The 26,727-nt window shown below is 36.7% G+C and overlaps 1 protein-coding gene across 1 annotated transcript in view; it reads left to right on the forward strand.

The window, feature by feature from the left end:
• LOC101912464 (guanine nucleotide-binding protein G(q) subunit alpha) overlaps window positions 1-23,040 on the forward strand; it is a 136,521-nt gene extending 113,481 nt beyond the window's left edge. The window contains exons 6-7 of the mRNA XM_055790958.1: window positions 12,789-12,942; window positions 15,512-23,040. Of these exons, the coding sequence (XP_055646933.1) occupies window positions 12,789-12,942; window positions 15,512-15,702 (345 nt within the window). The 3' untranslated portion in view covers window positions 15,703-23,040. The remainder of the gene's footprint in view (window positions 1-12,788; window positions 12,943-15,511) is intronic.
• Window positions 23,041-26,727: the final 3,687 nt, after the last annotated feature.

Consider the following 26,727-nt stretch of genomic DNA (forward strand, 5'->3'; position numbering starts at 1 on the left):
CTGAAGATCTGCACAATTCTAATTACAGGCCTATTCTAATACCAGGCCTGGATTGTGCAGATCTTCAGAGATTCTAAGGCCACGCTTCTGCAGCCATTCTTCTACACTGACACATTTTGGTTTAAAAAAAAAATATATATATGTGAAGTTTTAACAGGATTGGATATAAATATTGCTAGTATTTACAACTAAAGTTTTGTCTGCTTTGACCTCTGAGTAAGGAATTTCACTAATGCCCAGCATTATAAATACATAATATGTATCCTGTATTACATACAAATGTCTTACATCTCTATGCCTTAGGAAAGCAATGTTTTTTTAATTATTTTACTTGTTAAGCAATTTCTTTCCATTGATGAATGAAACCACGTATAAAAGAATTGTTAAAGTGTCTCTTCCTTTGTTAAAATGGTGCCATTAATGTAACTTCAAAAACTTGTATTTCATAGGTGGTTTATTTGCTGGGTTTTCACTGACCTTGGAAAAAAACCAAGCAAATTTTACTGTTAAGTTGTAACTCATTTATATAACCTATCCAGACAGGTAGTTTGCAAGCTTTGTAAGACGTTAATTATTAAGAATCCTTATTGGTTATTTTTTTATCAGAAAAGGAGGAGATTCTTCTTAACTAGAGTACTGATTTTTTTTAAAAAAGCTTTTGTTTCAAAGCTGTTGTTAAGCTTTTGGGGTTTTGTTTTTTAAAGCTTGTACTATGTCTTAATACATTATCTGGTTTAGCTGCAGCTAAAATTGTTAGTTTAAACGTAATAGTGTGTAACTGAATTTCTCTTAACCCAGTATTTCCTTCCTTTCCCTTTAATCATCAGAGTTATCATCTGATTTGCATTATAGTGTGACAGAAAGTACCACCTCCTCATAATTCATGTATTTAAAGGTTTGATCCTAGATTGCAGTTCTTGCTGAAAAATGTTTGTAATGTATGAAGCAGGCTGAAATGACTTAAGAATTCTTGAGTTTTGAAAATAATAGCAAAATTGAATCCTTGGCTTAAGAAATCCTAGACATATGCCTTCAAGCTGTCTCTAGTGTTGCCATTACTTCCTGTGTGTCCTCCTTTCACACATTAAACTATTACATAGGATCTGTCTTCTCTGTGATCTTGACAAATGCCATATGGCTTAGTGCACATCCACAAAAATAATGCCATAGAGATCGTTTTCCCAGCTTCTTGCTTTTGCGTTGTGTTCATCTTTCCACTGGCTTTCACTTCCTTACCATGTGGAACCAAATGGTTTGTCAGCTGTAAGGACCTGCATCATCTAACCTGGTATGACAACCAGATTTAATGGTTTTTGTGCCAGTCTTGATAGTAATTTTTGAAACATTCCAACAAATACTTTTGCATGTGTTACCGTTCTCCTTGTTCTGAACAGAAGGAGTTCCCTGGAAACTTGTCTAAACCTGCTCCATTGCTGCTGCATAGTGTACAGTGGTGTAGCAGCCAGAGTTGCACACAGACTGCTGCTTGCACTGTTGAGAATTCTGCTGCTAAAACTTGATGCCCTCTTTCTATTTCAGCATCCCATTGTCTTACAGATTCATCCTGAGTTTATAAAGTTTTAAAGAAGTGGCTGTTACTTAGGAGCAAAGGGCAGCTGTAATTCCCCATCAAGTCTTACAGGTTTCTGAGATACAAAATACGAGGTTCATTTACCAGTAGTAGATGTTCACATGGCACCAGCAGTAGGAAAGCATAATATTTTTGAGATGTGAACAGAACCAGTAGATCTGGAAGTGACTCAAGAAACATTTGCAAAAGGCATTGCATAAACCTTGCAGGGATTTGGAGCAGTATTCAGACAACTGAAACAGGAGAGGTGGAAGGAGGAAGGGACGTTTGACTGGTAGAGTCTCTTTTGTAAGCAGTGTGGAGCTAAATAATCTGGAAAGTTCGTTCTTAAAAATGCTTTGTCCAAAACATTACCACCAGGGGATCATTAAAACTGTCTAGTGGCTTAACAGTCTGTAACTACAGTGACCCATAGTAAAAATGTGTTTAGCTTGGTGTTCAGAGATCACAGGGGCTGAAAGATGATGCCTACATATGAGTGAGCGAAGCAGAATTAGCTGCTTAGAGGGGTGGGATCTCCATCCTGGGGAGAGGTGTTCAAAGCTTGACTGGACACAGCCACGAGCAACCTGATGTAATGGTGAAGTTAGTTCTGCTGGGAGCAAGGGGTTGGACCGGATGACCTTCACAGGTCCTTTCCAACATAAATTGTTCTGTGATTCTAAGTAGAAAAAGTCACAGTTAGTTAAGTGAAAGGAGTTTTTTTCGTTCGTTTCTTTGGGGAGCATCTTTGTGGTCATGCTGTAAGGTTTTGCCATAGTTTCTTTACAACACTGAAGAACCCTACTTTATTTAGTGGTTATATGAATTAATGTAGTTACCTTCACAGTACTTAATTTACGCTGAAGAACTGTTTTCAATTTTATCAGAAGTAACACTTGTATGAAGGCAAAACAGAATATTTAGAAAATTAGAGATTCAGTAGCTCAACCACAACTGCAAACTGAAACTGAAGGAACTTTGTAGGGTGGTTTTCTGCAGTATTTCTGTGCTTCCAAGTATTGAATAAAGGTACTGTGCAAGGATGTCAGTTCTTTTGATAGATGGAAAATTTTATTATTCTTGGGTTGTCCCAAGTAGAAAGGATCAACATTGCTTGGTTTGTTAAAAGGTATTCCAGTTAAAGTCTAATGTATTAAAATTACATGAAAATAATAACATGAAACCCAGGATAGGTATTTTTAATGTGAACTCACTTTTGTGTCTATACAGATATGTAGATGCAAGCATACATGCTCGTGTTTTGAATCTGGACAAAATACATCTGCAAAATAGAGTGTCCAAAGCCTAGCTGGAACTTCATCACTGGGATCTGTTAACGGGTGACAAGTTGGTGCCATGTTCCAGTTGCACTTTCTTTTGATGTGACAAGAAATAAGAAATGGCATGAAGCCACAGAGTTCAGGATACTTTCACTCTTTATGGAGGCAGTTATCTGAAGCACGTATTTCATTTTTTCATCTGAATTATCTTGCTGTTCACATCTGGGCATGCTTCCCCTTCTCTTCCAGCACTTTGTGTTCCTTATTCACAAACTGATCCTGAATGGCTGAGCATGAAGGCTGGAAGAAAACAATGTTGAGATTAGAGCACTTCTCCTTTTCTGCGTTGTGAATAAACATAATACTTTAGTTGTCTGGTTTTTTGCATCAACATTCAGCAATCCAGTACAATTGAGTGTAGGGCAGAGGGATAACATGAACTCCCAGACAGATTTAAAATTCTCAGATGGTCTTCATAATTATTTAGCAATGTTGTTTCCATGGGAAATAAAATCTCCAGAACTCATTGGAAACCAGGGAAAATAACACATTAACCACCTGTGCCAAACCGTGTTGCTGTATGTATTGTATCTGCTCTTACCTGTTCACAATTATGCGTATGTATTTTCTTTTTAGTTTGTGGATAAGAAATCCTTTGAACGTAAAGTATCAGTACTGGGTAACATCATTTGCATAAGGAAGAGTTAGAGCCTCTCTTTTTATTGAAATGGGTGGTTCATAATGGAAATGGGAAGTTGAATGATTGTGAACCTAACTTGCAGAGGCTGCCAGAAGTGCAGCTGGTAAATGTTGCTATTGGCAGCACTTGCTGGCAAAGGGAACTGCCACTTACTTTTTTCAATAACCAGTGTCAAAACTGTCCAGAAAAGGGCCTTTTTCAGTAACAATTTAATTTCAAAATATTTTCACCCAATTTTCTCAAAAGTACGTAGGTATTCATGAAAAACTGATTATTCCGGCATTCATGTTACTTCATCAAAATTAATTTAACAGTCTTTTTTTTATTTATTTTGGAAATATCTGACAGCAATGTTTGGACCATGTTTTTGGACCACTTTTTTTTGTACAGTATTTTTGTGCTTTGGTGTTTATTGAACAGATTGGTTGATGGATTTCAGCTGTCATTTGGTTCATCTGTCCCTCTGCTGGATACATAAAATTGCTGTATATTTTTGCATTCAGTGTTGCAAATTTAAGTTGTTTGAGAGGTGAAAGTCTGCTCCCAGGTGATTTAAAAGTACAGTTCTCACCTACAGAGATGTCTTCCCAGTCCTCTGCCAGAAGATTTTCTCAGGCTAGTTTGCAGAAAGATTCAAGACCAGTGAAGAAAGTATTTACTACTGAGCTCTGTGTTTGAAATTGTCTCTTACTGCATTTGAGTTACTCACCAAAGTATTTGTACAACTGTCACAGGTTTTTTCTTAGACAGCTAGTTATAGCAGTGTAGCTGCGAGATTATACTTCATACGAGTGACAAAAATCTGAGTCGCTTCCGGTTTAGTACTGTATTTACTTTTTTTCTGTGGTGGAGGACTCTGCACTTACCTTCCACTTCCTGATTTCCTGTTATTTCCCAACTTTCATGTAACAGCTTTATTAGATTTCTAGCCAAGGCATACACTGTAGGTCTTTCTGTGCAGCTAGGCATTGATTCTACTTCAGTAATTGTTGGAAGTCTTATTTGGAGGATGGTGACGTTCCTAATTAATAGAGACTTTCCCACCAAATACCATTCATATGCACAAGATTTTGTCAGGTAAAATAATGTAAGTCCATTACTGTGATACTAAACAACTTCTGAAATATTAACCTCGGCTTTTTTTCCTGAAGGTCTATTGTGTCAGTACCTCCTCTTCTACAGTTGTTTCTGAATGCCCTCTCAGTCAAATAAACATTTGTTACCAGCAGAAACATAGTTATGTACACAGTGCCAGTTGTTGACTGAAAAATGCATCTTGTTTCCCTCCTCACCACCTTCTCTTGCATCACTTCAACAACATTCAGTCCCTTACAATTTGTGAAATCCTGATTTTGTTAACAGACACTATTTAAATTATTAGCAATTTTAAAGACAAAAGTTACTTACTACATTTTTCATTCAATATGTAAGTTACAGTATGCCCACTAGATGCCACTCTAGACAACCATAAAGACAGTAATGCATGAAACTCCACTGCTGCTTCTGTGTTGTTTCATTGTACTTGGTCTTTTCTGTCAAAGCACTGTGTTAGCTGAGAGATGCTGCTTTCCCTTCACTGGGTACCAGCTGATACAGCTCTTAAATGCTATTTTAGCGCTCTTCAGGTATTTTTCAGATTTTGACTTCTAGAGTCAAGTGTTTATAAATTACGCCAATTCTATTTATTTCTGCAACTGCAGGAGTAATTGCATAATTTTGCAGAGCAACAGACAGCAAAGGGAATTGCAATACATGAATCCAAACTAGAAATCCATCATTTTAACATGAAAACTGAAAGTATAGGATTTAAAAAAAAAAAAAAAAAAAAAAAAAGTGGAAGGAAGTACTATTTTAATCTTCCAAAATGAGGAAGAGTAAGAGTTTACACTTAGATAAAAAAGTGGGAAAACAGGGTTTGTATGCTAGTTATATTTGAATTAATGTTTAACCATCTATACAAAAACTTTTCTATAGTAAGAGGTACATAGTACAAAGACATTTAATTTTATTTTTATTCTTGTTTCATAAAAACATGTTTTTAGTTATAAAACTGGATAGCCCTATGATTCCTTAGTAAGTGCAGTGGTTTTTCTTGGTGTTCAATAAGAAAATGGAATAATCTTATCCAAGATTATATAATCTGTTTATAGTTAAAGTATTTCTATGCACTTTTGGATTTTGTGCACTATATTTTTTATTCTGTGTTTCATGATGGTAATTTTACATTTGATTTGCGACTGGGTCGGTTTGTGTGGAGGATGGGAGAATTTTATCCTGGCATCTGTATGTCATAACGAGAAAATTGGTGTAATGGCTGGTGATACCAATGTACGTTTGTGCGTTTCGGGATTGACTGCAGACATAAGCAGAGCAGGGAAGTTGCCGAGGCCAGCAGACCTTGGAGGATGGTGAAAACAGTGATCCTGCTGCTCATTTTCCTTATGCCAGCTGCCTGCAAAGCCAAGGAGGCCACAATGAGCTGTTGCTGCTGTCAGAGCGGGGTTTCTGTGAAGGCTGGCATTACTGCTGCAGATGGCTGTCAGCTGCTGAGAAAACCTTGAGCCAGCTCCAGCTGCATATTTCTATGTATTAGCTATTCACGAGTTTCTTTCTGCAGCCTTTTCCATTGAAGCTGAAATAAGGTTTTTCTGGAAGCAATTTTGTGAGGTAGAGCTGGCTCATAAAATCACATCAAGGGCTTGAATGAACTATTAAATACTGCTTGCTGCCCACTGTTCCTGTCCTGCCACACTGTCTTGCTTGGTTTGGCAAGGCTTCCTTCACACTGCATCTGACAGAAGGTCAGATCTGCAGTGCTGGCCTTTTTGTATACTCCTTGTGATCCTATCCCTGTTTCCAGTGAAAATACTGTTAACGTGAAACGATGTACTTCCATACCTAAAAGTGCATACTGCTAATGACAAGTATTTTTCAGAACAGTGCGTAATTCAACAATTTCATCTTGTCAAACATTCTTTAACTAAACTGATTAAAAATATCATGGCAGTAATGTTGCTTGTATGTTTAATAAAGGCAAATGACAAATATCCAATGTTACAAACTATCACTGGCAACAGAAAAGCTGTTTAAGAGCAATTTTAGAGAAGAATAAGCAGTATTGTTGGAAAAATTACTTCTGGAATAAAAACATTTTATCTGCCATGGCATCCATAAAAGCTGATTTGCTCTTAGAAATTGTATAAATGAGAGATGAAAGACCGAAGAAGGTTAAACAGAGATTGATTAGTTAAAAAATTAATTGCGTTATACTTTTCAATTAATCCTTGAATCATTCTACAATAAAATAGTGAAGCCGTGTTAGAATGTTTATTCTGTTACGGTAAACTCAGGACCTATATTGCTTTATCTGCTCAAGCAGATAATACCTGCTTAAGAGTGTTTAGGCCATCTTTGAATTCCTGCAAAACTTCTATAAAGTACACATCTGAGTGACAAAATATCAAAATTTTGGTCTGTTCACCATCCTTAATACAATTCCTTTGCATTTCCCCCTGAAATAATTGCAAAGGGTTTATAAACACAATTCAGTGATCACATAAAGTGTTGGGAAAGGCATGAAGGGCCCAGAGCTGAAGACAGGGTGAGGGACAGCTTGTTCAGTCTAGTGAGGAGGACGCTAATAATTACCATGAGTATTTGAAGAGTTGGAAAAGTGTGTCATGAAGGCAAACTTTTCTAGGTAGACAATACAACAAATTGTGGCCTGGGAAGTTTAGGCTCTGTATGAGGAAACATTTTTCCCTTGGGTGTTAGTTTAGCAGTGCAACAGAGAAACCAGAGAGGTATTGAAATCTCCATCTGTAGAGGCTTTCAGGAATTGCCACAAAGCCATGACTGGCAGGCTTCTGTGGTGTCATTAGTTGTGCTTGAGTGAAAGACTAAAGTAGATGAACTCTAGTGATGCCTTCTAGCCAACATTTCAGAGTCAATACTCTGTTGCCACTTCCGTGGAAGATGTGTGACAGTCACTGTGAACACTTCACAACTGTCTAAACAAATTACAAAGGTAGGGTTGTTACTCCTTTTGTACAGTTCTAAATGGTATCAGCAGTGCAGCAGCTGTCCTGCTGATGTGTGTGTACGTAATTATGCTCTCTATGTTCTCTTAGGTTGTAATAGTAACTGCTGTCATCTAATTGTAGTGTTTTTACCATGGGTAGACCTAGCCCTTATTCAGAAGCCATAGCCAGACTGAATGTGTATTGGGTAGGAGCAGTATTACTGTTACATGAAAAGTCTGATTTTGGAATTAAACTGTAAACTACTGTTTCTAATTTTCTAATGAGTAGTTTCCAGTGAAATAAAGGCAAAATTCTTCTCCAGATATAAGCATCCCAATGTCTTAGTGCAGAGAATGTAGAAGGTTGCTTCTTGGGAAGAGCTACTTAAAAATGGAAGAACATACGATGGTAATTTCCTACTCCTTTCCTAACAGAGCATCTGACAGCAAGAAGTTGACTTAAACCTAGTGATAAGCAAAGGAGCAGCTTTGCAGGAGTACATGCACATTTATACTTAGAATTGTGCTTAAGTACTTCACTGAATCCAGCTTCTTTACATGTTAATAACATAAGATTAATTCTTCTCTTAATGTTCATCTTCAGAGCTTATGTTGGATATTTATCAGCTGCCCCCACATAAGCTGACTGCACTTGCTCTTCATTGTAACTATGCTGAGAAGTTTAACAAAAACAGTTCTTAAATTTGAAATACAGATCGCAATGTTTTCCTAGGAAGTCCATCACTTTCCATTAGTACTGAAGCTATAACATTTCACCTTTGTGCTTCTTTTGTTGTGTCTTTGCCATCTTCTAAACTTTCTGATGACTCTGTTAAACTGAAAAGCAAATTTTTTAATTCAGTATGTGGGAGAGTTTCAAAAGGAGAAGGCAGAGGCTGATTGTTGTTTGTAATACATATTAATTTCAAGTTTACAGTGCTGGCTTTTGGGACAGTTTTTAAAAAGTGCTGAGAGTTTGGTATGTATTTAACGAGATCCTGTCTACCTTCCTTTTAAGGATAGGGAAAGGGAAGAAGCCAGTGAGATTTCCCATAATTGAGGCAAGTGGTAAGCATTTTTATTTAATTGCTAAATTGGGGCTCAGTTGTGGAAAAACTGAATGTGTAATTATGGGGAGGGAACAGAAGAGAGACCCTTTAAGTTTTATTGTGTTACATCTACACATCAAGAGAAAATACAGGTATTGTCAATATACAGTGAGTCTCTGTCTTCTCTTTAGGGCATGTTAAGTACTTAGTTTTCTTACACTTTGGTAGTATTGTCCATACTGTAAGTGCAGTTTGTGGCACTAAGAAGGCACAGAAAAAAATAGCAAAAAAACCCCAACCTGACTATGAAGTTAGGATGTCCATTTACTAGGTTCCCCCCTCCCCTGCTCCTCTAAGTCCCCTTGAGTTTTCATCTATGATGTTAGTAGTAGTAGTAGTAGGTCTATGCATAACAGACTGAAAAGAAACCAGCAAAGCCCAGAGTTAACAATTACGGATTTTGTATTTCCTTGGTTTGATCATTAGATGTCAGAACTGTGATGTTAATGTGACTGCAAATAACCACCCTGTAGTTTATGATGCTGTCAGATACATCTGCCATACTTGAAAGGATCCCCAGGGAAAATACAAATGCTAAAATAAGCAAGATTTGTAAGAAGATAGAATAATTTTATTAGACCAGCTGATCCAATCAGAGAAAATGAACAAACCCATGAACAATTCCTTCTTGACACTGTTGCGTCTAAGGTTAAGGTTTTCTTCCAGTGAAATAGCATAGCATTGACCATAGCAATCATTTAGTAATATATACATAATGTTATGTATTTCACACAATGAACTGGAGAGGAGTTTTCTTGATTAATATCTTTATGAGGCTTTGCAAGACACTTGTTAAATATACAAATTATATGAAATTTGCATTGAATCCCTGGAACTGACTGATCTCACCTTTTAAATTTCTGACAGTACTGTCTTATTACATATGACTTCTGAGAAGGAGTGGTTGTCTGTGGAGCATTGCAATGTGACATACAGTCAGAGAAGATAATCTGTGATAGCCTTTTTTCTATGCTTCTGTCATAAGGGCAGAACATAGCATTGTATGGTCTTTTCCTTGAGAAGGATCATGGAAATTCATAGACCTGTCAATTATGGATCTTAAGCAGAGTGACCTTTTCCATAACGGATTGGGACAGCTTGTCATCCTTTGCTAACTCCTTAGGAAATGTGTCTGCAGCCTTCCTAATGTCTTGATCCCTGCTGTTTGCTTCATTCTGCAGGTGTGGTAAGGGCCATTCTGTAGTGATAGACACTGAAATAATCTGTACTAAGATAGTTGCTGTTCCTCAGAGCTACCATTTGGTGTGCAAGACTTTACTGTCTTACCTTCCCAATATCCTCATCTGGTACAACTGTACAGGGCAAGATTATCATACCGTAAGAAATAATGCTACTTCGGTGGGCTCTGGCAGTGTAATGTGCATTTTTTGTAATTTCCCACAATTCTCTGATTTCCAGTTAATTTTGTTTTGGAGTGGATAATTTAATACAAAATTAGCAAGGGCAACAGTCTCCTCTGTTGCCTCTTTAAAGCCTGTTCTCCCAGAATCAGGAATAGATTTAGACTTAGCCTGGCTCTTCCTGTAAATACAGTTAACTGGATGACTTTTGGAGGCAGGTGGCTTCTGGAGGCAAGTGGCTTCTGCCTGGAATGAAACTTTGACTGTACTGAAGAACACCGTGCAGTGAATGAGGGTGGGATAATCTGGTACTGTTGACTGACTTCAGTTACTGACACCCTGAACTATGTGTTTTTTCTGAAGCAGTTGTGTTAGACTGCACATATTGACCACTTATGTAAATTTCTTAATGCTGTAATTATTTCCTTTGATATGACATCATTGTTCTGAAGGAGCTGTCTTACACCGCTGCCTTAGTAGTATCCTTTTTTGGCACTCCAGATTGGTTTTGAATTAATTGAACTATCTTTGAAATCATGGAAAGCTACTTCATCTCCAATCTGTCTGTTGAGTAGAATCTTTAGCGTGTATCTCATCAAGGAGAGGCTTAAGTCAGATGCCTCAAGTCTTAAAAGACTTGAGAGACATTTATAAATTTATAGTAGGAAAAAAGAGATTGTGGATTGCAATTCGTATTATACAGAATTCATAATTAATGCATAATACATTACATACTCTTTTTACATTGAAGACAGTATTTTGTTCTTTATTGTGTGTGTCTCTTGGTGTTTTTATGATACACAGCACTTACAGGGTTAATTTTTTAGCTGATAGGATGCCAGAAATTGCTTTAGGCATGATGTCAGTGTAGCTTTAGTCTGCATGCCTTTTCTGCTTCATCTTGTTTGGCATCCCTTTCAAACAGAAAATGAAATTCTGCTCTGGGTCTAGTAACAATGTTTGCAAAACAGTTTTCTTGAGCTTTTCTGGAGGAGGGCTCATGAATTTATCTAAATTGATTTATTTATTTTGTCTTTGCAATTCTGTGTTATGTATACGGGGGGAAATCAGTGCTATAGATGAAAATACTGCAGCCCTCTTGAAGGCTTTTTGTGAAAAGCAGGAATACTTATATAAAGTAATTTCTTTGTGCACTTTTCTTACTGAGAAATTTTCAATACCTTATTATTTTACTGTGAAAAAACACTGCTGATTGATCCATGATGCTGTTTCATCTTCTGAGTGTCATATTAGGAGATACCAAGTGTTAATGAGTTTAGGTAGATGTTTGTAATTTAAACAGTTTGTAAGTTTACATTGCCTTCTCCTTTTCATCAAGCTGTAAAAGTGTAAACTATCTTGTGTAGTTTCTGCTGTCTTTCCGTAAGGTCTTGTAACATGTTGAGAAGAAAATATGGTCTGATTAACAGTTAGTCTAAGGACTTAGGTTTTATGATCAGCCCTGTTGATATTTCAGCTTTTCTGACTAGAATCCTGGCAGTGTTGAAATCAATATGAGTCGTAAGAGCTGACTGCAAGAAAGCAAAGGTTTTACTCCTCTGCATAAGTTTATTAGTCTATAAATTCAGCTATTTCTTCTCAGCCACCACTCCAACATGCACTGAAGTTTTACAAATTGCTTGAAGATACTGTGATGACATAGGATACCAAACCATCAACTTCTACAAAAGGGAATTTTTTTAGGGTTTTTTTTTTTGGATGGGGTTTTTTTTTGGTTTTCGGATGTTGTTTGTGGTGGGTTTTTTTAATTCCTACTCTTCATGTTTATGTTGGTCTTTAAAAAATGCAAATTAATGCAAGTAAATGTACACCTACTGCAAAACTGTCTGAGTTATCTGACATTGTTATGGCTCAGCAACAGCAGAATCTGCAAGATTCACCTCCTTGCTGTTGTTCTCTGGAGCCCAGCTCAGTGATGAAAATGTTTTTTTGAGGAGGCTGCAGCTTTAAATAATAATGATAAAAAGAGAAAGTTGATTCCTTTGTTTTGAACTCAGTTTGTTCTGACTCTGTATTAACCACATTGTGACAGCCTTACAGTTCTTCAGAACTGTATCAAATCATAACATAATTTTACAATGACGGTAAAGTGTTACAAGTAGAACTGTAGGCTTCACTTCTATTTCAGCTGTAATGCAAAGTGGTTTTCAGCAGCAGTTAAGCCATTATATAAAGGCTAACTGAACAGTGTTAGAAACAAATAGAGTGATGGACAGATTTTTAGATTTTATATCATAAGCCTTTGACGTAGAAGTGTTTTCAGGTGCCGAATTTACTTGCAGTTATTTTAAAGCTGACCTCTTTCTAAGAATTGCCTAACTCAGCATTTGAAGTTTGGTAAAGACCTATAAGTAATGGTCTTAAACGTTGAATTGGTTATTATGTCTTCTTGTGCTATACTTGTGCCTACCATGCATCACATGCATTTCAATACCCACCAGGTTGCTGGCTGGCCATAATTGTGCATACGTGTACCTGTTAGAATTTTCGTGTTCATGACCTGTGTTTTAGAGAATACTTACACTTGAGCAATTGAATTTGCAAAAGCAAAATGTCTGCATATTTCTTTAACTGCTTGCTTATTAATTGTAATTTAATTACTAGAACCTTACATACTGGTATGAAGGTGCAAAAGGATCCATTTTCCAAATAAGTGAAATGCATTAATTTATTTTTGTACAATTTTTTTTACCACCAAAATTCCACTCTTTTTTTAATTCCAGAATCGAATGGAAGAAAGCAAAGCACTCTTTAGGACAATTATCACATATCCATGGTTCCAGAACTCTTCAGTCATTCTGTTCTTAAATAAGAAAGATCTCTTAGAGGAGAAAATTATGTACTCCCATCTAGTTGATTATTTTCCAGAATACGATGGTAAGTATAATAACATCAGATCTCATGTTCTGTTTACAGTGCAGTAGCGACAAATTGTAATAGCTGTGTCCAAATGCTAGACAGATAGATCCTTCGTTATATTTTGCTCTTTGAAGGAAAAAGAAAGGTAATTTGCAATTTTTAATCATCTGAATGTTTAAAATACAATTGAACTTGTGGGATTTTTTTAAACTGCTAGGATTTCATTTTCTGCTGTAATTGTGGGTAGGATGGCAGAACTTTTCACAGGAAGTGCTTGACTTTTAAATTAGTGTTGTCATATTAGCAGTGAACTGCATTCTGTCCTTTTTCATAAGTTGGGGTAAGGGTTTAACTGAAGTATAAAAGCTAAAAAATAAAAATAAAAATGCATTCCTCACTTCTGTTGTACTTTCAGAAAGTTCTCCTGAGGTAAAAAGCAAAGTTTTTTCAGGTAACTGATTTGAGGTCTTCGTAATAGAGAAAAATCAAACTCGTATAATAAGAGGTCCAAAGAATTAAATGCTCCTATTTAAAAAAAATGAAATCTGTTTTAGCAGATCTGAAAGCTGAATAAAAAATTAAAACTCCCTTGTTGATATATGGAAACTAATAATAGGAAAAACGTAAATTTTGTTTCCTGTTTAAAGGGAAGGAAACAATAAACAGCCTGCAGGATCAGACTGTATTATTTATGAGTCAGTGTGAGCTTAGTTTCATAGTGCTGTGCAGAGGAGAAGTGGCAGTTGAATAGAAATATGCTTGTTCTTCTGAGTTTAATTTGTATGACAGGTTCCCTAGAGGTCATCATGAAGGTGGAAAGACTGTACGGTCTACTCTGTTATTACCACTTAAGTGACAACAAAGCCTGTGTTAAAACGCTTGTGCAGAAAAAAACAGACAAAACTCAACCACTCAGCTCAGAGAAACCCTGTTTCTCCTGTCCTTTCCTATCGGTGAGGGGGAAAAAAAAAAAGATTATGGACTGGTAGGGCTGTTGAAGTCAAGACTTGAAAGTCTTCAAGAGTCTTCATCTCCTAATTCTGCAGGTCTTGCTGGACTTAACTCCATAGACAAAGGTTATTGTTTGATTTGATTTCTTCTGGTGGCAGGGTGGGGTCTGTGGCTTTCAGAGGTCACCATGTGGTCCCCTTGTCTGTCTCAGCACACTGAAGATGTGGGAGGGGGGATGATCTGTGGAAGAGATCAGAATTAGGTATTTTTTAGCTGGATCACTCTTCCCATTGCTTTTTCTGCACAAGGGAGAAGGTAACATAGGAATAAGAACTGCTAGGCAGGGTGGCAAATTGGACTGATTAAATTAAGCTAAGCAGTTCTGCTGCATGGTGTATTTTAACAGTATGGGGAGGGGGACTGAGGCGACCCCAAGAAGACATCCCTGCATGGCTAGTGCTGGAAGACTGACTAACAGGCTGGAATGCAGAGCTGGGAGAAGGAGAGAGGACAGAGACAAAGATGGGCCTAGCTGGGAGGAAATGAAGAGAAAATATTGGTGTAATACTTCCTGTATAGATTTTGAATGTATCACATAGAGACACTCTTTGAAAACTGCTGATCAGGGAGCAGTGAACAAGAAACCTACTGGTTTATATGGCAGTCCTTTTCCAGGTTTCCATATTGTTTAGATCACTACCACTCTGCAGTCTAAATTTAACATTGACTCATTAAATTTTTTTTCTAAATTGCTGAGTTCATAAACATCCTTTCAAACCTCAGTTTTCCGTACTTCATCTACACTCAAACAAAAATTTAAATTACATGATAGTCAGTAGACATGTGATTAGGTAAGCAAATCTGGGTATAGGCTTTGAATAGTGCATAGATTTTGATAGTGAATATATTTTGAAAGTGCACTGTGTCTAGCTACTATGAATGTCTAGCTACTGCTTAACAAAATACTAGGAAGTTGTTGAAAATAGTAAGTGGTTTAATTTGAAGAAATCATTGTCTTTGAAAGTGTGAAGAGTTTTGCAAATATTGCAAATTTATTCATGGCACTGTGAGACTTAATGCTGCTGCTGTGTATAGAGTATGGGTCGCCAATCCAAATGCTACGACCCTGTTGTGGTTTAGAAGGTGTAGAACTGTTGAACAGTTCTCTATCCTGCTTCAGAGATCTGTTTAGACCCCTAAATCTCAGGAAATGTGTCATCTGTATGTATGTACATATATATTCCTGTGCATACAGCCATATATTGCAGAATCTTGCCCTGCCTCCACATGGATTTGCAGCACACCAGAAAGTATGTGAATTCTTTTCAGTGCATTCCCTACCTACATTCAATAGACTTATCCAAATGGGGAATGTTAGCAACTGTAAGCTTGAAGTATGAATACTCCACACACCACCTGAGAGACCCACTTCAGGGCAGGTGTGCCCCTCCAAAAATAGGCAGGCAAGTGCTAACCTCCGAAGTACAGATTTCGTAAGTACTGAAGGACAGAGCTGCATGTAACAGCTGAGCACTGGTATTGCCATGTAACAATGAGGAGGATGCAGCAGCACAGAAATTATGTTCAAATACTGAATCCACTTGAAGAAAACTGACTTTCTTTTCTTAATTATCAGGACCACAACGGGATGCACAAGCGGCACGGGAGTTCATCCTGAAGATGTTCGTGGATCTGAATCCAGACAGTGACAAAATTATCTACTCCCACTTCACATGTGCTACAGACACAGAGAATATCCGCTTCGTCTTTGCTGCTGTCAAGGACACGATTCTACAGTTAAACCTGAAGGAGTACAACCTGGTCTAACTGTGCCTAGGAGGCCCTCCAAAACCAACTTTGCGTGATTGAAGATATACAAGAGGGACTGTATTATCTGTGAAAACAATTTGCATAATACTAATTTATTGCCGGCCTGGACTCTGTGAATGTCCACAGAGTTTGTAGTTAATATTATGATTTTATTTAAACTATATGGAGGAAAAACAAAAGATGCTGAAGTACATTCACAGCACATTTCCTCATTTTTTAGGCGAAACCTTGTGACTCAATGTGTTTTAAATTCTCAGTCGTACATTTTCAAAGGATAGCAGTTTTTTGCTATTGAAACAAAATCAAGCTGGTTTCCTCTTTCCCTGACCCTTTCTCTCTCCTCCTCCTCCCCCCCTTATCTTTTACAAGGTACAATGGCCTTTTTTTTCCCAGTTGCATTCCTGGGTGAAATATTTTCTGCTGAGTGGTTTGGTCAGGAAAATACCATCATCAGAATTTAAGTCATCAGTTATTCTAAATTTACAGTATGTACTTTCTCTGAAGGATAAAAAGTATTGATACTGTGATTTTTAAATTCTTCACTTGAGTGTCTTCATTCTGTCTTACTTTTGAGACTAGAGTATTGGGATTGCAAAATAGAGTTACAATTATCTAAGAATATTAAATTTAACCATATTTTCACAGTTTGGAACGATGCACAGAAGACAGTAATGAAATAATTAAGACACAACCTGGGATGTATGTGGAATATGTTCGAATCTCTTTTTAATTGCCATGTGCCATTTTTTTCTTTCTTCCTTTATTCACAAATGCCAAATAGAAATGTCATAGACACTACATTTTCCCCAGTGGCTACAGCCTGCAACAGTGGTGGGTTTTTTTTCAGTTGTGTGGAGGTTTTTTTCTTAAGTTAGAGCTTTTAAAGTGTTCTTTTTCCACAGTAGAAATTTTGTTGTTGTATAAAATAATGTTGCCAAATCTGGCTTTTTATAAAACCAATGCTCTTGAAACATAAGATACTGATTGAAATGCCAAACTGCTGATGGGTTGGGAACTGACCTGTTTGAGTCAACTGCCAAATGATAAACACAGTTTCAGCTCATATGTTCCCTTTTTTAGAAAGTGTTACATTTTCTAATGCCAAAACCAACAGTGTGAATGAATACGCTATGAGGTGCACCATGCACACATATGTGGTCTATTAAAGACAGTTTAGATCTCTCCTTATGTCAGATATGACATGAGATTGTTTTCTGTAATAATATCAAGGCATCTTTAGTTGTGTAACAAGAAATTATTGATGAGAGATCACGTTCAGGAACCTTTCTTGATAAGGTAGCTTGTTAACTAACTGATTCACAGACATCTGATAGGCTAATGAAAAACAGCCTCTCTCAACGTTTTTAGAAAAGATTAATTAATGTAAATGAAACAGTGAGAAAATAATTCTTGAAAATTAAATGTGCAATTTTTTAACAACAAAAATGCAGCACACATTGGTGAGCCTTTATTCTGCAGCTTAGGTTGAAAGGTGTTTTTTGACCAGGTGCATGATTGATAGCAAGCTATAGAAAACATGCAATTGGATTGATTATCTGCAATGCCAAGTAGCGCTAGAGTGCAATTAACACAGAAATTACTGCTGTCTCATAGCAGCAGATGGGAGCTGGAAAAAAGAATGGCTTATTAGCTGATTACCAAAATTAACAATAAATACTAATGAGATGTTTTTCATCCTTAACCCTCCCAACTCCAAAACAACAATAATAAGAACAGTTGCTATGTTTTGCTCCCTCTTAAAACACCTTGTAATTTAAAACTGGTTGTAGGTATAGTGCAATTATGAATGCTATATCATTGTACATACATCTATATATATATATATGGCAGCATCCATATTGGCTTTGTAATCATTAATTTTTGGCAAATTGAATGTGCTGTATTGATATGTATCTATGTAATTGTATTGTATGTCTTATAGCTAATTCACATTTTAAATAATGTTATTTTATTTACTTTTTTAAGAGAGAAGAATGTAAATTTTGTCAGTTTATTTCTGACTAGGGATTTGTTGTTTTTTATTTACAAAACAAACAAAAAAATTACTATAGTACAGAGCGGTACTAGCATCGTGCTCTATAAAATCATGTGCACATTCCTGAACAGAAGTAAATTGGAGGCATCCAGGCAGAGGCCATTCACATTCAAAGTAATGCTAACATCTTGTCAGGGCTTTATGCAGGTGTAGAAACCAGTTGTATTAGAAGAACTTATGCCATTATAAGCCTTTAAATATAAATGTAATTAATAATAATTTATATTTGGCAGATTCATGTTAGGTTACTCTTACTTTTCTAATAAGTTTTATTAGAAAAGTAATTTAGAGATACTTCATTGTACGTAAGTACTAATGAGTATATGCTGTTGCCCTAAAAATACCATAAAAAAATACAGAACATGAGATCAATCTAAGTCTTTCAGAAACTGCAGAAAGCTTATATATAACAATAACAACCAAAAAGTCACTATTGTTAATAAGGAGTTGAAGCATTTTATTTAATAAAGCTAAAGCAGGTAGATCTAGGTTATAAAAAGTGACACTGACATTCTGAATAGGGGATCAGAGCACTGACTTTTACACACACCATAACAAAATTGAATTTTGCTATAAATGCAACACAGCTTCTATTTTCACAGTTCCACTGCTGATAATATACCTTCTTATAACCTGGGAATACAATCCCCATGCTGGATTCAGTGCTATAAATGGAACTGTAGCCAAAAAAAGAAAAGAAACAAAACACACAAAAAACCAACCAAAACCAAAAACACAGACAGTGGTGTCTAACAAAGGTTTGGGTTTCTTTGGTTTTTTTTAAAATTTGTTTTGTTTTCTTATGGGATATTGGGTGGGGGAGAAGGAAATGTTCTGAGTTTTGTATAAAACAAAACAAAATTTTACTCATGCTTTATAGTTATATTGTGATTGCAAAAGTTTTCAAGAGTGTGTGCCACGGGGCTACTTCTGGTATATTTTAGGTAAGTTGAACCTGTGGCAATGTTTAGATCATTTCAGCATGTTCTGAAAAAAAACCAATAAATATTCGGCATGCCAAGGCAAGCTTTACATAAATCACCTAACACAGCATTGCAGTGTGACAGTTTACAAAAACTTTTCCTTTTTAAATGACACAGCTGTTCCCACTTGCAGTATATTCTGTTGTGGTGGTGGTAGTGGTGGTGTTGCTGTTGTTTTAATTGGTGGTTTCTACTATGCCTTATAGTGCTTGAGTCCAGAAGTTTGTGCCTCTAACATTAAGCTGAAGGCAAAAACATCAAGAGAGAAACCCTTTTAACTTTGCCAAAATTACATTATTTCTTTGAATGTCATAAATGGGGGAAGAAGGAAGGAAAATATCTTGGGAACCTGTGTATTCTAGATGTTCACTAGCACAAGAAAGCTGTAATACATGTTTTACAGAAACCTTAAACTTGCCTTTTTCACAAATTAACTGGCACTGTCCATATATAGGATGATGCAGCTATAAGGGCATTTTACTTTTTATAATTCAGACTCTTTTGATTGTCAAGGTGTATGGACTGCGATTTTTAATCATACTGCCACATGATTGTGAATCACTTTTTAAAGTTTGAAAGTGGAGAAGAGACATTTTATGCTGAGTTTCAGTCAGAATTGACTGCATGATTTGCAAAAACTCTAAATGGGGGGAAAAGGGCTGCATATAAAGACACTGCTAGACTCCCAGCCTTTGATTTTAAGGTGCAGAAGACTTTCAAATTACTCAACCTCATTACCTTTTCTTTCCTTGTTACACATTCTTCACAAAAGAATGAAATACTGGGAGAAATTAAAAACATGTTAAGCCACCTGAAAAAATAAAATTTAGCCAATTAATTTATTATATGTGCTGCTGTTCTTGGAGCTCTGTGCATGGTTGTCCTGCAGACTATTACGTTAGTGAACTAATGAAGTGTGCACAGCGTATTAACAAGTCCTACAAATTACCTACCTCTAGCTAAGAGACCAGTAAAGTAAATACACTTTGGAGAGACCATCATAAGTTAGGGAATTAAAATGTGCTGGCGCAGGTGATTAACTACGGTATTTTAGAAATTTACATTTTTGTAAATACGGTCCCTCTTTTAACATAAACCACGAATTAGAAAATTTAATACACATTAAACAAATAAAGCCATCTGTCCCTGTCCAGTCTGTTGAGTAGAGATCTTGCAAAACCATATATTTAGTTTGAGTAGAGGAGCTACTGATACTTCCTCTTTTTTGGCTTTTGGTTACCCATAATGTTTTATCAATCAAACCAAAAACGTTTCTACATAGTCAACAACGCATGGAGCGTCACTATTTAGATAGTTAAAGGGATTTTACTTTAAGTTTCACTCAAGGGAAGAAAGGAAAGGAGGGCAATTTTTGAAGGTAGTATGAAAAATATAAAGTCAGCTGGAATCCATTTTACCATAAATCTGTTGGTTTGGGGTTTTTTCCTCTCAAAATACAGTCTAAGCTGAAGTCTGTTGCTGGATTCCTCATTTACCATGCTGCAGGAAATCCGTGTTTGACCAATTGTTTTTTTTTTGAGGGGCTGTCAGATACATTTTTAAACTTGCAGTATTTAAAAATAAAGATCATATTTGCTGTTCTTAAAGTGTCAATTAAATGCATGTATTGTGTGTTGTTTGAGGGACATAAATAGTTTTTTGGGGAAAAAAACTAATATTGTACAGTTCCTGCCCTTCAAAAATGTTGCTGGTTAAAAATACAATATTTTTGGCCATAACTTTGTACTATAGTATCTTCATTCCTTGAAATTAAGCTTTTCTGAAATACTATTTGGGCTTACTGTTCTCCCCAGATGCTTCTTATTATGATAAATGTTGGGTAGATGTATTATTCCTTTATTACTTTTTAATTAATATGCTCTGTCATCATTGTCTAAATACTAAAATTTCCAGAATTTCTTTATGACAGCCAGAAAGTTCAAAACATTTAAGGTTTGTAACAGTGGAGAAAGTCATATGACACTGTTATTAAGGGGAGGTGGGATTTGGCATGTGTACAATAGAAACTTAGAAGCATGAGGGAAAATAATAGCCTAATAAGTAATATCTCAGTAGTAGAAAACTTTCAGAGGTTGCAGACAGCAAGGTGAATTTCTTAAGCATTTTGGCTGTTTGCAATGGTACTGCAAAAGCAGACTGTGTCTTCGATCTTTTTGTTCGCCTGTGTGGTGACAGGAGTAACCGAGAGGTGCCTATAGGTTGCTTTTCAGGAGCCTGTCTCCTATGTGATCAACAACCAGTGGATCTCAAGTCTTAATTACTGAAGAGACAGAAATTCAGGCCATTTGCAAAAATTAGTTTATTCTCTATTATGTGATCACAACAGTTTAAGTAAGATTCTTGTCCAAATGGTTTGCCTAAGCAAGGACTTCAGTCAGTGTTTCCTGATTTTTCTTTCCTGTTGCAGAATGTAAGGGAGAGGGATCAGTGGGGAAGGATTTATTTTATCTTTATGTCTCAGTGAAGATAACGTCAACAAAAATACAGTGTTAAGTGGTGATATTTAGATACGTGAAATAGATGTAGAAACTGTATCTGTGTGATAAATTGTGCATAGTTGTGATAAAACCTTGCATCACATACTATGATCGTATCACCCAGTTGCCAACCGCTTCGTAGGATACTGTTCCAAACACTTAGGAGTTCCAGAGTATTTGTAGACTGACACAAAACACACAGTTGCCATCTCCTCAGGAGCACATCTGGTATCAGTATCTGGTGTCAAGGCAGCTGACCCTCTCTGGTAGCTCATTGCTACAAAAGGACCTGCTCTTAAGACCTCCTCAGTTCCAGCTTCGTAGCTGCATGGGGGTTTCCCATTCCCATATGCCAGCCCTGCCCAACTGGCCAGCCAGTAAACTAGGTGAAAAACCCCACGATATTGCTCTTCTTGCTCAGCTGGTTTAGTAGTCTAGTTTTCATGGGTTTCAGTCAGTTTAGCTAATGAACAGTTTGGCAAGTGCTAAGCTGACTAAGCGGAAGTAGAATTGCGTGGCCAGAAGGCTTAGAAAAGAAAGCACGGACATTCCCCTCCCTTTAAAACCTAGGCCTGAACAGCACGTAGTCTCTAAAGCCTTTGTTTTATGCACTTCATGGGCTGTTAGGTATTCTGGCTTGGAAGATTTGCTCTTTTCAATTTGAAAGGTCTTGATTTCGTTTTTATCCTGGAAAAACATAATGATAGGACAAGGAGAACTTTCCTGCTCCCCATTAAGAGTAAACAATTTGTGTATACATGGACTAGACCCATCTGTAGTCAGACTAAAGCCAACAAGTCACACTTGGTGTTAGGGGTGGAGAAATATAAGAACTGGGCTTTCATTCATTCACAGGAAAAAAAAAAAAAAAAAAGTAGTTCTTGTGCATTTCCAGTAAGATCTTAAAATATTTTCCGTCTTGAGGTATTTAAAATGCTGTGTCACTGTGCATGACATTCAAGGTTGACTGTGTCCTTGTCCAAGGCACTTTTCCTTCTCCATTCACACTTGTCTATCACACTGAGTAATTGCTTCCTGCCATTTAAAGAAAATATTTTTACAATACTGCTTTATGAATGTACACTCTGGAATACTTTCTGATCCTTGTGAATTAAATGTAAATTGGTCTGCTAAAACTGAACAATTGATGAAGTGTAATACGTCTGAAGAAGACCGCACTTTTTGCTTAATTTTATTTCATGTTCCTCCTGCCATCTTATTCTGATTATTTTTCTGTACCTTTCCTTTATCCTGTTTGCCATAAAGAGAAGGTTGCTTGATGTATCAGATTCAGTTCTGGTAATCATTACAGAATTGACAATACTGGCTGAATTAAAGACAAATTGCAAATAAGAATAGCTTCAGAAAGTTCCTGTAACTGGGGGCAGATCAAATTAGCCTGTGGACAGGCATTTCAGAAAACAAAACTATATAGTTGTAATACAGTCAACTGAAGGATATAGGTTAACATGGGCCAAACTGGGCCAAAATACCCATTTAAATATGTTATTTCACATTGTCAATGGAGAACTGTGTTTGCTTTTTTTTCCTACAGTCCTATATGAGGTGGTTAATGCAATGATCAGACTGGCACTCAACTGAAGAGATGCATTAATTCGACCATAAGTTCAAATGTATTCTTGCAGAGATAAGTTATTGCATAAGATTACTTTATATGATGCTAACAAAAAAAGGCAACTTGCATGCAGTCAGTATTTAATATATTGCACTTTTATACATTTATTATAAAGAGGAATCTCTCTCCCTAAAAATAAAATTCCATTTATCTCAAGATGAAGTATCTGGAGTCTCTTAAAAACTGTCAATTAACTGTGCACACAAGTGTGATTATTGTATAATCAATTCCTTATCACATGCTGTAGAATATTTGGTTTATTATAAATCCTGATTTTGGAAAGGCAGAACAACATTTTGTATCAATATCTTAATTGCTACTTTTCTTAGCATGTCTTAGGAGAGCCTTTACAGTTACTGATAGGGCCTGATTTACTTTAGCCTGAGAAATCGCCATGTAAAATCCATTATTAAGGTTTTTCTTCAAGTACCTTAGAACTTCACTGTTCTGACTTTACCTAAGTTAAGCAACCTAAGTGTAAACGAGAGGCAGAAGGCCAGATATAAGCATAATCAATGTTTATATACTTCCTTTGCATAATAAATCTTTTAACACATAAATCAGTAATACCACTATAATTTAGCTGATGGAGCTGTTCCTCTTGGAACAGGCTATGGTGGTACTAAGACAGAAGAAATCAGTTTTCCTCATCTTATATACGTAATCATATCATTCAGATCCTTTACCAGTTGTCAGAAGTGTTAAAATGATATTTTAACTATTATTTGTAAAAACTGCTTAATTGACTTTTGCCATTATTCAATATGACCTGGAAATTGTCTGCATCTCTTGGGAAAGTACAGAAATGGTGGCATAAATGGAAGATTTCTGTGATTGAACAATTCTCTTTTGATATGCATTCACATGCATATGTGCTGATTTCATTTCTGCTAATATGAAACAAAAGCAACTCCACTGATAGCAAAATGTCATTTTAAATTTAAAACCAGAAGAGCAACATATATATAGCTCTGGAAGGTGAACATAGGACTCATCCTAGATGGTGGTAGAATGTAAGCGAGCCAGATTTGAATCACTTGGGTGAGCGTTCATTTGTACAAAGTTAGTAGGAAAATAAAAACTGGGTATGAGATACTTTGTTAACTTATCTCTAAGAGGCTTTTTTAAACATTTGTCAGAAAAATTACAAAGTAATGCAGGTTAATAGTTCTTTCTCCCTTACTCGGGTGTTCAATTCAATTATATACGCTATTGCAGAGCATTCAAAATGAAGGACACCTCCAAACTGCAGCACAGGGGACTAGTGTAGTGCTGCACATCGTGCAAGGCTAGCCTCACATCCTCAAGCAAGCAAGCGAAACTGATTTTGCTAGTTGACCTGCAATATATGCATACTTCAGTTATGTCTTATGTATTCGGTTTATCTTAGCATTAGAAAATATTACTGTGATTTCAGTAGCCTAGCAGGTAATCTTTTTAATTCCTCACTCTCCAGTCATTCTAAAGGAAATATGAAAGAAGAATTGTCTTATGCTGGGCTACAAAGACAGAAGGTGAATTCCTTTCTGCAACTCTCCGGCACTGTATGTCCTAATTTATCTTCTAGAGAGCCATGAGTATAACCTTTATGTAGTCTTCCATTCACAGCAAGCAAAAAGACGGGTCTCTACCACCAGAAATTAATGAAATAGCAGACAAGTTTGGCTCCTGCAGTCTTCGCAGTAATTCTGTGCCCAATACATTTTAGTAGAAGGAAAACAGATTCGCTTTTCTGCCTGGAGGTCTTTGAGCAAAAATTTGACTCCCCTCAGATCTATGAAAAAAAACAACTTCTCAGAGAAGTGTTCTGTTAGAGCTAATCATCTCAAATTCTTCAATATTAAGTTGCTAGTTTAAGTGTTCTGTAAGTAGCGGAGATTGAAGCATTAGTGCAAAGACAGCATGCATCTCCATCACCACCAGCAGTTTATTGAGCAGACTGATTCAGGACAACGTGGCATTATTTAAAATGCACATGGGTAGATGGAAGTGCCCATATGGTACACTGCTGTCACCCTGACCCACTGTGTGCCACCTGTGAACTGAGGGTCCCAAAGGGTGGAAATACTAACAGAAAGTCTTAGTGTCTGATGTTTCTGCATTCAAAGGAAGAGCAGTTCTGCAGCTCCTTTAGTGGAACAGAATTTCTCTGCCACAGAGATACCTTACACACTGTCTGTTTTTTTCCTCTCCTTCTCTCTTGCTTTTATTTTAAATAAATAACTTCCAGGGGAACTGAGAAGGCTAATGACATCCTACACTTCACATTCCAGACAACAGTTTTCGGTAGTGTTGTTTGAGCCCACAGGAATCCTAGAACAGTTTGGGTTGGAAGGGACCTTACAGACCATCTAGTTCCAACACCCCTGCCATGGGCAGGGACACCTTCCACTAGACCAGGTTGCTCAAAGCCCATCCAGCCTGGCCTTGGACACTTCCAGGGGTGGGGCGTCCACAGCTTCTCTGGGAAACCTGTTCCTCCACTCTCTCACCACCTTCACCGTAAAGAATTTCTTCGCAAAATCTACCTTCTTTCAGTTTAAAGCTATTACCCCTTGTTCTATCACTGTAGGCCCCACTAAAAAGTCTGTCCCCATCTTTCTTATAAGCCCTTTTTAAGTATTGAAAGGCTGATACAATGTCTCCCCAGAGACTTCTCTCCAGGCTCAGACCAATAATAATAAGAGACCAATAGGTTTATGAATATGATCACTGGCTATCCATTTTGAGCCTGTAATTACAACATCAAGTCTGTAATGTCTGGTGGGATTCAATATGCAGGTACCCCTTGTTGTTTAGAAAGATACCTTTACTGATACTGTAAAAGATGGTTTCAGTTTAGAATTTCTCAAGTGGCCAGAAAAGAATCAATTAGTGATAGATAGCCATCAAGTGATGGTCATCAACAGTAAGAACAAGCAAGATGCTGGACTCTGAAGTATCCACACACTGAAGTTACAGATGCAGGACGACAGGTCTTTCTTTTTGTGGAAAACTAATTCAGCAACCAACTGTGCTTAGACCAAAAGTATGCTGAGAAAATAGCAACGTGAAAATGATCATACCACTTAATAAAAACTATTTTGAAAACACAAAAAGGTAAAATCTGAGGCATTTTGCCTAGACTTTGAGGTTGTCATTAAAGCAAATGAAGTTCAGAATGTATCTTTACAACCATATACTACCTAGCTATAAATGCAGGAGCTGACACTTAGGAAATGGCATATAAAAACAATGACTTAAAGAATTTAACACAAAGCCAATGCCAGGCCACACAATTTTACATCTTTCATCACAACACAAACACTTTGTCTATATGTACATAGGCATTTCTATTGGCATATCAGATGGTTTACAATGTCTGAGAGAGCCATAGTCTTATAGAAAATGCTTACCTACTTCAAAAATTTCCAGAAAGGTATTATAAAACTATTGTAATTTCACAGTTTTAATGAAAACTAGAGGCTGTGTTTGGTTTGTTTGTGGTGTTTGGTGGGTTATTTTTCTTGTTTTGTTTTTTTGGGGCGTTTGGGGTTTTTTTGCTTTATATTTAATGGACATTTATTCTAAAGATGTTTTCTAGTAAGTGCCTGAGTTTCTGGATCTCTTACATCTATGTACAGCAGTGGTTGTTACAGTGGCTGAAAGGTATTATCACAGTGGATGATGATGAGAAAATCCAGGATGCTGAAGTAGTGTGTGCTCAAGAGACCAGAAGTATCTTGTGAATATCTGAAAACAGCAATAGTTGGAACATACATATTTTCCAAATATTTTTGAAATTTTCATCATTTAGATCTCATCATTTGGGATTTTGTAAGTCTCAGATGTCCTTCTCAATGTCTTTGG

This window comes from Falco peregrinus, chromosome Z, assembly GCF_023634155.1.
Source record: "Falco peregrinus isolate bFalPer1 chromosome Z, bFalPer1.pri, whole genome shotgun sequence".
Classification (NCBI taxonomy): Eukaryota; Metazoa; Chordata; class Aves; order Falconiformes; family Falconidae; genus Falco; species Falco peregrinus.